Source organism: Scyliorhinus torazame, chromosome 5, assembly GCF_047496885.1.
Source record: "Scyliorhinus torazame isolate Kashiwa2021f chromosome 5, sScyTor2.1, whole genome shotgun sequence".
Taxonomy (NCBI): Eukaryota; Metazoa; Chordata; class Chondrichthyes; order Carcharhiniformes; family Scyliorhinidae; genus Scyliorhinus; species Scyliorhinus torazame.
In genome coordinates, this window is record NC_092711.1 from 258,806,723 (window position 1) to 258,820,308 (window position 13,586).

Here is a 13,586-nt window from a genome sequence, read left to right on the forward strand (position 1 = left end):
AAGTCTGGTGATTTTCAGTCTTCCTCCACACAAGGTCAATCCTCCCACCAGACCATAAACTGAGGCTGGACGGGGAACGCCCTCAAGTGGCCAATTACGGCTCACAATTAGGGCAAGGGTGGACTTCCTATCTGATGTCTTGCCTGTCCCAGGATAAAATCGCTATGAGGTCGCTGTGGGCGGGAATCAGGAGGGAATCCTATTACTTCAATATCACGCTGCCCCAATTTCCCTGCCACAAAAATCCGCCATCAGAGAATCATAAAATTCTGGCCTGTCTCTAAACTCAGCCTGTCTTTTCTCACACACTTTTCAAACTTAACCACTTAGTACTATATGCCTTGGCCTTTCATGTGGGTTTTGATTGATTGATTGATCAATCAACAATAAAGAAATTAATAATCAAAAAGTAACTGATGACAACATATTTGCAGGTTTTCCTTTTCTTCTCCATGTGTGACATTTAGCCATAGCATTAAAAAAAGTCAATGGTTCACAGTACCCCAAAAGATCACATATCTGATCTTAACTTACAACCAAATAATATAACCAACGAAACAATTGAGTCGTGAAAACAGCTATTAATGATGGCTTCAAAGGGATGACAGATTATTCGGAAGATAAATTATGGTCTTGAACATGTTGCCTAAAATATACCTGAATCATTACAAGGAATGGGTTCCTCCTTAATTTCTAATTATTCGTGTCAGTCAGAGGACCCACTAACTGCTTGGTATTAGGAACCATAAAGGTAAGTGGTTTCTATTCAATCACGATATATTCCTGAATGCGATTAAGTGAGACATCTCGACAATTATCATTGTATCTAAGTTATCCATGATTAAGCATTTTCAAATTAGGTGGTGGTGGCGTAGTGGTATTGTCGCTGGATTAGTAATCCAGAAACGACTGAAGGCACTGGATACTGCAAAGGCTTTGGGCCCTGATAATATTCCGGCAATAGTACTGTAGCCTTGTGCTCCAGAACCTGCGGTACCCCTAGCCAAGCTGTCCCAGTACAGCTACAACACTGGCATCTACCCGGCAATGTGGAAAATTGTGTCCTGTACACAAGAAACAGGATAGATCCAACCCAGCCAATTACCATCCTATGAGTCTACTCTCCATCATCAGCAAAGTGATGGAAGTGCACTTACTCGCCAATTTAACCTACTCACGGACGCTCAGTTTCGGTTCCATCAGAGTCACTTAGCTCCTGGCCTCATTACAGCCTTGGTTCAACCAGGGACAAAAGACTGAGGGGAGAGTGACTGCCTTTGATATCAAGGCAGCATTTGACCGAGTGTGGCATCAAGTAGCCCTAGCTAAACTGGAGTCAATGGGAATCAGGAGGAAATCTCTCTGCTAGTTGGAGTCACACTTGGCACAAAGGAAGAGAGTTGTGGTGGATGGAGGTCAATCATCTCAGGTCCAGGACATCACTGCAGGAGTTCCTCAGGGTAGTGTCCTAGGCCCAACTATCTTCAGCTGCTTCATCAATGCCCTCACTTCCATCATAAGGTCAGACATGGGGATGTTGGCTGATGACTGCACAATGTTCAGCACCATTCAAGACTCCTCAGATAATGAAGCAGTCCATGTCTAAGTGCAGCAAGACCTGGCCAATATCCAGGAGTGGGCTGACAAGTGGCAAGTTACATTAGCGCCACACAACTGTCAGGCAATGACCATTTCCTACAAGAGAGGATCTAACCATCACCCCTTGACATTCAATGGCATTACCTTTGCTGAATCCCCCACAATCAACATCCTGGAGGGGTTACCATTGATCAGAAACTGAACTGGACTAGCCATATTAATACTGTGGCTACCAGAGCAGGTCAAAGTCTCGGAATCCTGTGATGAGTAACTCACTTCCTGACCCCTCCAAAGCCTGTCCACCATCTAAAAGGCACAAGTCAGGAGTGTAATGGAATATTCTCCACTTGCCTGTGCAACTCCAACAATACTCACTTTTCACAGTAACTTCATTGAAGCCTACTTGTGACAATAAGTGATTATTATTATTAAGAAGCTCAACACCATCCAGGACAAAGCAGGCGGCTTGATTGCTCCCCCTTCCACAAACATTCAAATCCTCCACCACCGAGGAACAGTGGAAGCCATGTGTACCATCGTGCAGTAACTCACCAAGGTTCCTTAGGCAGAACCTTCCACGCCTATGACCACTACCATCTAGGACAAGGGAACCCCACCACCTGGAAGTTCCCCTCCAAGCCACCCCCCCCCCCCCCCCCCCCCCCCACCGACTTGGAAATATATTACCATTCCTCCACTGTTGCTGTAATTCCCTCCCTAACATCACCTACACTTCAGGGACTGCAGAGGTTCAAGAAGGCAACTCACCACCACCTCCTGAAGAGCAACCAGGGATGGGCAATTAATGCTGGCCTAACCAGCAAAGCCTATGTCCCATAAATTTAAAAAAACTGAGGAAGCTTAGGGCAACCCTTTTGAATAATTCCATTGGCATTCTGGGTAGAATTGTTTGTGGACAGCAATGATATCACTGGAATGGAACAATGAGGATGATATTTGCAAATTGTCATCTGTAGCACAAACACTCTTTCCAGTTTGATGTCTCACTTTGACTGTTCTTGAAACAAGTACATTTTTGATATTACATATCTTGTTGAAGAAGTAAGACTCAAATTGATGACCTGGAACATTAAGCTGCAAATTTCCATGGGGCGAAACCAAATAGACAGTAACCAAGGGCTTTCCCTCTCACAGATGCTTCCAAACAGCTGGAATAACTATATATCTATAGAAACACAGGAGGTCCCACTCCCCGCAGACCTGGTGGCATGTTCTGGTGGAGACTAGAGGAAATCACAGGGTGAAACTATTTTATTTTTAACATGAGGTGAACTTCATGCTTCAGGCTTCAGGGGATAAATGAATTACATGACATGGTCCGAAGTCATACTGATCAAGAAGGTACCTTGCTTATCTCTTATGTGTCAATCCTGACCTCAGGGGTAAAGTTGTTACAATAGACATCAGCCTTCCCAAAGTGGGTCAGGGAAGAATCAGCTGGAGATTTCACCAGTGAATACTAAGCTGTAGGCCCTGCTGGAAAATGTGGATGTGCATGTGTACGCACGTGTGCATGTCAGATGAGATCAAGATCAAGTTTGGTTATGATTTCTCCTAACAGGCCATGAGCCTATTCACAGTTTAGGTTTGAATGTGGTGAACCATGTCAAAGTTCAAGTAAGATGGCTGGCACCTGTGGAATTATACCCTCCCCTAATGAGAAGAGGGAAGTACAATTTAAATATTTTTAAATATCATTTATAAATTCAAGACAGTTTCTCAACTCAGTCAAAGGGGGAAAGGGGTCTGAGAAAGAAAAACTAACTTGAAATAAAATTTTCTTCATGTTTCTTTTAATGATTGTCCCAAAAGAGTATACAATTAATATTTATTTATCACTCTAAGCTGTGGGGGAGGCAAATGCATTTTCTGATATATGTAAAAATAACTATAGATCATTCCCAATTTCCTGAGTCACTTTTAAAGCGCACAATTCATTTCAAATATTTAAGTGCAAGACATCACAGATGCAAAGCAATGAACTTCTCTCAAGTGAAGTGCGCTCATCTCTCCCTATTCACAGGACAGATGATCACTGCATTCTGACATGGTGGAACATGGCTTTTATCACAAGGTGCATTTGATTGCTATCCCAACCACAGTGCGACATCGCTAGAACATTCTGGTTAAGAAATGTGGATGCTTCCAATACGTGACGCTTGAGGGGTGGGGGGTGGGGGGGGTGGGGGCAGATGGGGAAAGTCTTGTACATTCAAGAATAAGATAAAATATGAATATTTACAGAAATTTCCAGTCAATTCACTGGTTAAAGTGTAACTCACTCAGATGATCACACCCGCTGCAAATTGTGAAGACAGAGTTTTATCAATACCAATATATTTTTGAGATACTTAACTCTTTAATCAATTGAATTTCCTCCAGACACAGAGTACCCTGAGAACCCTAAATATGAAACTCAGACAGGGACTGGAAGGTATGTTCAAGTGGATGCGATAGTGATACCCAGTTTGTCCTCAGTGGTAGGAGCAAAATAAAATTAATAAGAAAACTCGGTTAACTTAGTTACACTAATCAAGATTTCTAATTACCAGTAGAAATGTGTAGATTAAATACTCCGCCTCCTGCTCCAAATATAGACTTACTGCAAAAATGGTAACAACTGGGGTGCCACGGAGCACAAACGTAGTTCAGGGTTGGGATAGCCACAACAATGGTTCTAGAGTAGGATGTATAAAGCATTGGATCAGTGTAGGGATAGTTACTGTGGATCAGGATAAACACATGGGTGGGAAGGGCACAAATTATGTTTGAGGGTGCAATGGACAAAACCATGTATGGGCTCAACCTTGTCTCTAGATTGTGAAAGGTTCATCCTGGCTTGGCATAGCTTTGGACCAAGAATTAAAATGGGCATAACCCAAGTTCCGGGGTGACAGGAGCAGGGCACTGGCTATGAGAAGAAGGGAACAAACTATTGGCTGTCCAATAAGAGAAGGGCAACACTGGTTATGGGCTAACTGAGGAACTCAACACCAGTTGTGGGCTGACAGAAGCACAGCACTGGCACTGAGCTGAATGCAACACTGGTTGTGGCCTGAGTGGTGTACAGCACAGGCTGTGGGCTGAGTGGTGTACAGCACAGGCTGTGGCCTGAGTGGTGTATAGCACAGGCTGTGGCCTGAGTGGTGTACAGCACAGGCTGTGGGCTGAGTGGTGTACAGCACAGGCTGTGGCCTGAGTGGTGTATAGCACAGGCTGTGGGCTGAGTGGTGTACAGCACAGGCTGTGGCCTGAGTGGTGTACAGCACAGGCTGTGGGCTGAGTGGTGTATAGCACAGGCTGTGGGCTGAGTGGTGTACAGCACAGGCTGTGGGCTGAGTGGTGTACAGCACAGGCTGTGGGCTGAGTGGTGTACAGCACAGGCTGTGGGCTGAGAGGTGCACAGCACTGGTTGTGGGCTGAGAGGTGCACAGCACTGGCTGTGGGCTGACAGAGGAACACAGCACTGGCTGTGGGCTGACAGAGGAACACAGCACTGGCCGTGGGCTGACAGAGGAACACAGCACAGTCTGTGGGCTGACAGGAACACAGCACTGGCTGTGGGCTGACGGAGGAACGCAGCACTGGGTGTGGGCTGACAGAGGAACACAGCACTGGCTGTGGGCTGACAGAGGAACACAGCACAGGCTGTGGGGTAAGAGGTGCACAGCACTGGCCGTGGGCTGACAGAGGAACACAGCACTGGGTGTGGGCTGACAGAGGAACACAGCACTTGGTGTGGACTGACAGAGGAACACAGCACTGGCTATGGGCTGACAGAGGAACACAGCACTGGCCGTGGGTTGACAGAGGAACACAGCACTGGCTATGGGCTGACAGAGGAACACAGCACTGGCTATGGGCTGACAGAGGAACACAGCACTGGCCGTGGGCTGACAGAGGAACACAGCACTAGCTGTGGACTGACAGAGGAACACAGCACTGGCTATGGGCTGACAGAGGAACAAAGCACTGGGTGTGAACTGACAGAGGAACACAGCACTGGCTATGGGTTAACAGGCGAACATAACACTGGCTATGGGCTGGGAGGTATAGTTTTTGTTATGGTTGGGATGCATCCAGGTTTGGCTGTGAATCTGGAGTGAACCTTCCATTTCATAGAGAAGTTTGCCTACTTTATGAATACAATAAAACAAAAGAAGGATAAGGAGAAAGACTTTCTGAAATATTATATGGATGATTTAAACCAGTGGGCTAACAACAGACCCTCTTAAACAAGGCTAAATAAAATCCAGAGTTTCTACATTCAGATCAGCAAAGGCAGCACTTGGGCCTTTTGAAAGCTTCCAAATTCAAAGGTGTCTCCTTTGATCTAAAACCAAAATCTTTGAAATAATTCTTATATATCAATGCCATATTACATATTACAGTATATTGATAAAACTAACAACTTAATAGGAGGCACTATTTCAATAAACATTACAGATCAGGCAAGCAACTGCTTCTTAAGCAAATAGTCAAAAAATCAGCATACTACTATCCATTTTCAAGACCTCAGCAATGTAACTCCTAGACCCTGCATTTTGCCTCTATTCTTGTTTCCACGGCTTTCTTTAAAGAGAAGATGCGGAAAGAGGGGGGAAAAACAAAATAGGATTTCTTGAGCCTCAGTAAACATGGGCATAGTCCCTCAGTCACAGAGCAACTATCGTACAATGTTAAAGAGGGGTCCTCCTTCTCCTGAAGCCTCATTGTAGATCAAGACTCACAGAATATATGTGGACCAAGTGGCAGTGTGGAGCTGAAGCATGACTGTAATCATGTCATTTTCTTCCCAAGTTCTTTGTAGTAAGGTCACCTTCGATCAGAGTTTGTGGATCTCCGACAGCTCTGGGAAGAAATCTTTCCATCATTGTATTAGAAGTACACAACTGTTAAAAAAATCTGCACCAATTCAGTTTACTGCTGGAATAGTTAACATTGTTAAGCAGTAATCACTGAAGGTGCATGGAAAACTTAGAAACAGAACCTAAGCTTGGCTGCTTATAGTATCGCGCATGGAACATATTTTTAAATGGTCAGTTTCCAATAAGGCCTTAGTACACCTAGATTGCCAGGCTGGAATGTTGATTTCCACTGTACATTTTTACAATGCTCCGGGATTTTCCAGTCGAACTAACACTAACCTCTTATCAATCAGACTATTCCATATCCTCCACCTTATTAAGGAATTTCTTCAGAGTTTTTGATCCAAATAATAGTTTGCATTAAAAATCTGTCACTTAAACGTTTTGAATGTTTGTCGATTTCCAAATGAAGAACACGTCATCATTCAAGTTTGCATTCAAAGGGTTGTGCAAAGCTTCCTCTCTCCTTCTGACCAGAATAATAGCTTCATTGATAGATCAAAAATTAAAAATTTACATTCAACAAGACAGAATAACATTAATCGCCTCGCCTTGCTCTTCGGGAATTGGCACAGCTCTAACACCTTGATGTGCTTTCAGGAGAAACTGACTCCGGAATGGGCTGGCACCTTTCTGACTCCTGTGTAAACTCTGTTGCAATCCTTCTCGCAAGTGGGTTGGTGCTTTTTAGGAGCTCAGCTGCAGACATGCGCATGCCAGGTGCAGGCTTGCTGCCTTTCTTTTGTAATAAGGCCTTAAAGTTCTCGTTGCTGGTGCTGGTTTTGGCCCCATTCCCACTAGCCGGGGGAGAAAACTTGAGTCCAATGTTAGGAGGTGTTACAGGGGGTTTGACAGGTGAAACAGCCACATGCCTGACAGTGAATGGTTCTCCAGGCTCTTTCCATCCCAGCACCTTCCTCTTCGATCTATTGAAAAAGATCACAAAGTAAAATTCCAACAAGCTGACCTCAAGTCATTTCAAAGGATCTCTGGCACAGGGGAGAGATATAGCCCATGGAGGAATAATTGGTTGGATTCTCCATTCTCCGTCACTGCGATTGGGAATCCCGATCGGGCAGAGAATGGAGCGTCGGCCGAAAATGAGATTGACGCCAGGTGTCAGAATCGCCCCCAGTCTCTGCTCCCGCAATGCCGCCTGGAGCGAGCTACCTGCCCCGGACCGGCAGGAACATGCAAAGTGCTGATTTGCATGACTGCCCCTTCCAGGCCTGGGAAACCTGATGATCACCCTTGGCATGGTGATCCCAGGCAACCCTATGCTCAGTTGCATCATCCTGGTCGGACTTCTTAAACTCTGAACTGGCCTACTTATCTAAAGGACTCTGCCTGACAGCTGATTTAAAAAAAAAATGTTTTAAACTTTTTCTGAGTTACCAAGCCAGGGCTCAGATGGGTCAGGGGCGAACCCCTAATCCAGCTCCTCGCCTGCTCCAAAAAACTAATTCAAATTGAATCCAATTCATGGTCCCCACAAGAGAGACATACCAGATCTGAACCAAAGGCTCAATCTACATTAAACTTGATCTTAGCCAAAAGGCCGAGTAGTCCAGGCAGTTCAGTGAAGAATCATTGCAGGAACACTCATTGTTGCATGCTGTGGGGAGGAGGGTTACCCATTATTCCCGTGGTGGGGAGGGGGGTGGGGGGGATGCCTCTCCTTGGGTTGGGAGGGGAGGAGGGCCCTGCCTCTGGATTTTGGGATCGGGGCGTCCGTTCCGAATGGCGGCCTGATCCGGAGAGTGATGGGAATCTGTTGCACTTGCCGCTTTGCATATATTTGCATGCCAAAGGACTGTGACTCACACCTAACACCAGCGAAGATCAGTCCGATTTTCCGCTGTCAGGAGCACTCTCCAGAAAGGAGATTCCCGCCAAATTAACCATTTGGACAAACCTAAGGCTCCATCTTAATTAGGCTATTTCAGCCAAATTTTAATAGTGACGCTACAGTTATCATCAAAGGCTAGGAAGCAGAGAAAAACAGACAGAGTCGCCTTTCCATACTCATTTTCAGAATCTAATAGCGTGGGAGGTGATGTAAGAATGCTTCACCCCAATCTCCGATTAATTAACTCAGTTATGAAAAGGTAATTGTTCTGATCCTTCAATGTCATCAAAGAATTAAACAGTCCTACTGGGCACAGCGCTCCTTCAGATGTGTGTGTAAGAAGGGTGAAATAAGAAAAATTTCCCTTTAATAAAGCCCACATCCAGATTTTTGTTTTAATTTCCACTCAGACACTGCAGTTAGTTCGAATGTTAGTCAGTGTGTGACAAAACTACTATAATGGTTTGTAATGTCAATCAGTGACAAACCCAACACACTGGGATATAACATTCACAAATCTGTTAATAATGATTTATGATATCAAGACTGAGAATTTCCTCAGGGGTTCTTCTGATCTGCTGGAGGAAGATCGCCAGAAACCCCAAATAGATTAAGGAAATCATCATTAAGTCTCAATCATGTCAGTTCACATGCTGGAAACCAACTTTATATTTTCTCTTACCTGTGAATAACAGTGAAGAGATCTTCAGTGGAGCGTTGGATGCCTGGGGAGATAAAGACTTCATCATCATCCTCCATTACAATATCTCCACTCTGTGTTCTCTGTTTAGTCGTCAGATTCAAGGACATGTCTAAAGAGAAGGAAACAGGAATGAGCTATTTTGCGAGATCCTAGACTTCAAACAAAGTGGCATTTGTGCAAGTGAGTCAATGTCAAAACTCAGTTCCGTTAACCGCCAGCCATTGGAATCCAAAGCGTAGAAGCAAATGAATCTGAGGCAGAAAAACAAACAAAAAATAATGCCGCTACTATCAGCTAGTCAGGTCTAAACTGCATCTCTATCGTGACAGTGATCTGAGGCAACTGGCTTCCAACCCAAACCAGCTCTTGTAACTCACTGAGTACATACGCTATTCATGTGTGGTACTGGGGGTTCCGATCTGATGCTCTCTCCATGCCAAGTGAACTGATGACAACCAGGGCAGCAGTCAGCATGCCATGAATTGTCTTGAGTCTGAGAGAATAAAATCAGCCAACTGGGTAGCAGGGAAGGTCAGCGGCTTTGGATCTACTAGAATTTTGGGGCCGACCTGGCAAAGCAGTGGGCGGGTTTTAACAGGGTTACGGCAGCGCTCTTTCGGAGCAAGGTCTGGTTCATGATGTTGTTTCCAGCCAGGCTCTGGGAGACCTTTGAGGGCAAAGAACATTATTTCACAACGCCAGAGGAGGCGAATGATTTTGTCAAGAAGTAGGTTTATGCGGGGGACAGGTGGGGGGTGGGGGGGGGGGGGGGTATAATAGTGCGAATGTTTGGTTTGGATATGTAGTAAGAATGTTTGTAAATGTTTTGTTTTTGCAAATGTTGGTCTTTCTTGTGTTATGGTCGATGGGGGGGCTGGTTCCAAGTCCTGCATTTTGTTCTCCTGCCGGAGAGAGGGAGGGAGGAGCGCTGACAGGGGAGGTGGGCTTCTGGGATTTCCGAAGGGCGAAGGTGGGGGAGCCAGAGTGGAGGGAGGGGTGGCTTGGGCGGTGTGGGTGGGGTCCTTTGTGTCGTTCGTCAGGTGGAAGTTGCCATGCTAGCTGGGATGCTAGTAAACAAATGTAGTGTGGGGAGGGTGCTCAGCGGGTAGCCAGAGGGGGGGGGGGAGGAGTGGTTAGGTAGGAGGGGGTTGTTTGCATGAAGGGGAGAGGAAGGAGGGGATTGGGGGTGGGGCAGGGGGGGGGTTAGGGAGAAGGGGTTGCTGGAAGGGGAATGTACTGATGACGCAGGTGGCTTTGTGGCATTGTGGCAGGGTGTAGAATGGAGTGGGCAGCCATTTTGGGTTGGCCCAGAGAGGAGAGCGGTTGGAAGTAGGGAGAGTTTCAAGTTCGGTTGGGATGGTGGACCTTAACAGAGAGGGGGTTCAGAAACCTCCGGTCAGGAAAGTGACGTTGAATGTGCGGGGGCTGAATGGCCCGGTTAAACGATCCTGAAAAATTTAAAGGCGGATGTGGTTTTCCTGCACGAGACACATCTGTGGTTAAATGACCAGATGAGGTTAAGAAAGGGTTGGGTGGGGCAGACGTTCCATTCGGGGTTTGATTCCAAGTCGAAATGGGTCACGATTTTGTTTAATAAAAGGGTGGTACTTGTGGTGGAGAGTGATGTGCAGGCCCCGGGAGGGCGGTGCGTGTTGGTGAGCAGGGTTTAGGTGGGGCGCCAGTTGTTCTAGTGAATGTCTTGCGTCCAATAGGGACAACATGTAATTTGTCAAGAAGATGTTGGCGGCTTGGATTCGCTTCAACTGATAAAGGGGGTGATTTCAACTGCGTGTTCGAGCCCAGGATGGATAGGTTGATCCCCAAGTCATTGGCCAGGTTGTGAATGGCAAAGGAACGGGGGGAGTTTTCATAGATCAGATGGGTGTTGTGTTATGTACTCTGGGATAACACAGGCTGCAACTCAATGCAGCTTTGACCAAAAGATACTCCAGACTTTGAAGAAAGTTCAATGTGATTTATTGAACCATTAGCACAGTTCTCTATGAGTTCGACTCTCCTGCTAATCTTGCTATAGTAACTCAGTCTAACTAACCAGTCTGCTCTAAGCCACGTGGTGGGTGTGATGCTTCTGATCTGCCCCTGTCCTACTCTCTAAGTGTTGCCTGTGGAAAGAGACAGAGCATGTGTGCCCTGTCCTTTTATGTGGGTTGTGTAATGCCCCCTTGTGGTAATGCTACCTCTGGGTGTCTTGACTGCTCATTGGTTGTGTCCTATTCTAAATGTTCATTAGCTGCATGTTTGCATATCATGACATCTCCAGTGCTCCTTCTAGTGTTCACTTAGTTGTAGTGTATTTACATTAACCCCTTGCGTAAATACAGTGATGCATATCACAATGGGGAGGTGGGTTCATGGAGGTTTAGGCATCCGGGAGAGACAGAGTTTTTCTTCTTCTCCCTCATGCATCGGGTATACTCCCGAATAGATTTTTTTGTGGTGTGGCAATCAATAGTTCCAGCGATTGTCGGAGCAGACTGTGCAGCGATTATAATTTCAGATATTCGCCACATTATGTGGACGTGTGGTTGGAAATGGGCCATACCAGAGACCCTTGTGGAGGTTCGATTTGTTGCTCCTGGTGGACAAGAAGTTCTGCAAGAATCGTGGACTGGATTCTCTGCTCCCCGATGCCGAAATCGCGTTCGGCGGCGTGGCGGAGATTCCGTTTTGGCACCGAAATCGGAAGCAGCGTCGGTTTTCAAATTCTCCCTCCCCCCCAAAAAATCGGCGTACTCCCGAGTATCCACCGCCTCAGGCCATCGCTTGCGGCCCACCCTGCGATGCTCCTTTGTCGACTGGCCAAATTCCTGACGCCGTGATTCTCTCATGGTCCCACCGTCCAGGATCCTCGCGTGGCGGCTGCAGTCTCGGTCCGGGGCCGCCACAGATGGGGGGAGAGCCAATCGGCGGGCAGGGACGGCTTCATTCGGGGCTGGGAGCAATGTGGGCGGGCAGTCCGGGCGCGCGAGCGGCCGATGAGTCCGCCATAGAGCACGACGTGGCCACTGCAGGGCGCCACCATGCGGCCTTTGACCCGGAGGTGCGGGGGGCCGTATCGGCTGCTAGAGCTGCGAGCTCTACGACTGCTGCCTGCTAGCCCCCAGAAAGACGGGGGATTTGTGGCCTTTTGGAACCAGTTTTCCTGGCGTAAAAAAACACAGTTTTCCCATTGGCCTGGAGACATAGTTCCAAAAATGTAGAATCCAGCTCCTGGTGTTATGGAGATAGGGGAATATGTGGAGGTCAACCAAAACGGGTAGGTCTCACCCACCACTTTCTTGAAGGTGTTGCTGGCAGTGGTCAGGGAGGAGGTGATATCCTGTAAGGACAAGATTGGGAGGGCAGAGAGATGTAGGTTGGAGGATGCCATTGTGGAACTGAACCCACAGTACTCAGTGGCCCCGACCAGAGAGCTGTTAGCAGAGAGGAAGAAGTTACATGGGGAGTTTTATCTAATGATGACAAGGAAGGCGGTAGGCCAGCTTCGCCGCTCAAGGGGAATGTTCTCTGATTATGTTAGAAGGTCAGCTACCTGTTACTCCATCAGTTGAGGCAGCAGGTGGTCATGAGGGAGATTTCACAGGTGGGGGATGGGAGGGAAGGTTGGTGATGGTGCTGGAGAATATTAACAAGGCATTTCAAGCCTTTTACCGAGAGCTGTATTGGTCCGAGGCCCAAGTGGAAGGCACGGAGCTGGGCAGTTTTTTGACTAGCTGGGATTCCCGGAGGTGGAGAGGGAGAAGGGACCAGGATTGGAGGAGCCACTAGCACTGCAGGAGATATTGGAGTCCATTGGCCTGATGCAGTTGGGGAAGGCACTGGGGTCAGATGGTTTTCCGGTGGAATTTTATGAACAATTTCCGGCAGTGCTGGCGCCCCATCTACTGGGGGAGCGTAATGTCTCGTTGGTGCGGGGGGAGCTTAGCCAGGAGGGTGCAGACCATAAAGCACAACATTCTTCCAAGGTTTTTTTTTTCAGTACTCCCGATATTCCTACCAAAGGCGTTTGTTTGGAAGTTAGATAAGTAAATATTGGACTTTGGATGGGCAGGCAAGTCACCCAAGATTTGGAGGGTTTTTCTGCAGAGTGGACAACAGATGGGAGGGCTGGAACTTCCAAACCTGCCATATTATTATTGGATGGTAAATGTGGAAAAGGTGCGATTGTGGTGGAGAGGGGCGGGGGGCAGAATGGAGGAAGCCTCTTGTGTAAGGGCATACTTAAGGGCCCTGGCGATGGCACCCCTCCAGTTCTCCCCTGCTAGATGCACCATTAGTCCGGTAGTGGTATTATCCCTTAAGGTCTGGATGCAGCTGAGGCGGCACTTTGAATTTGGGGGTATGTCTGTGTTGGCCCCACTATGCGGGAATCACAGATTTGTACCAGCAAGGATAGACGCGACATAGCAAGGTTGGTAGGGAACGGGTAGAACCGGTAAGGGATCAGTTTGTGGAGGGGAGGTGCGCGAGGCTGGAACAAGTACCAGTTGCCAAACACAGGACGAGCTGAGGAAAGGAAGGCTTG

The 13,586-nt window shown here is 47.1% G+C and overlaps 1 protein-coding gene across 5 annotated transcripts in view; it reads right to left on the reverse strand.

Annotated features, from left to right (window-relative positions):
• Positions 1-3,396: 3,396 nt before the first annotated feature.
• Positions 3,397-13,586, reverse strand: part of nhsl2 (NHS-like 2) — a 461,184-nt gene continuing 450,994 nt past the window's right edge. For all 5 annotated transcript variants that reach the window (XM_072505424.1, XM_072505423.1, XM_072505427.1 and 2 more), the window contains exons 7-8: positions 9,020-9,149; positions 3,397-7,414 (exon numbers count right to left, since the gene is read on the reverse strand). In XM_072505424.1, coding sequence (XP_072361525.1) covers positions 7,066-7,414; positions 9,020-9,149 — 479 coding nt within the window. In that variant the 3' untranslated portion in view covers positions 3,397-7,065. The remainder of the gene's footprint in view (positions 7,415-9,019; positions 9,150-13,586) is intronic.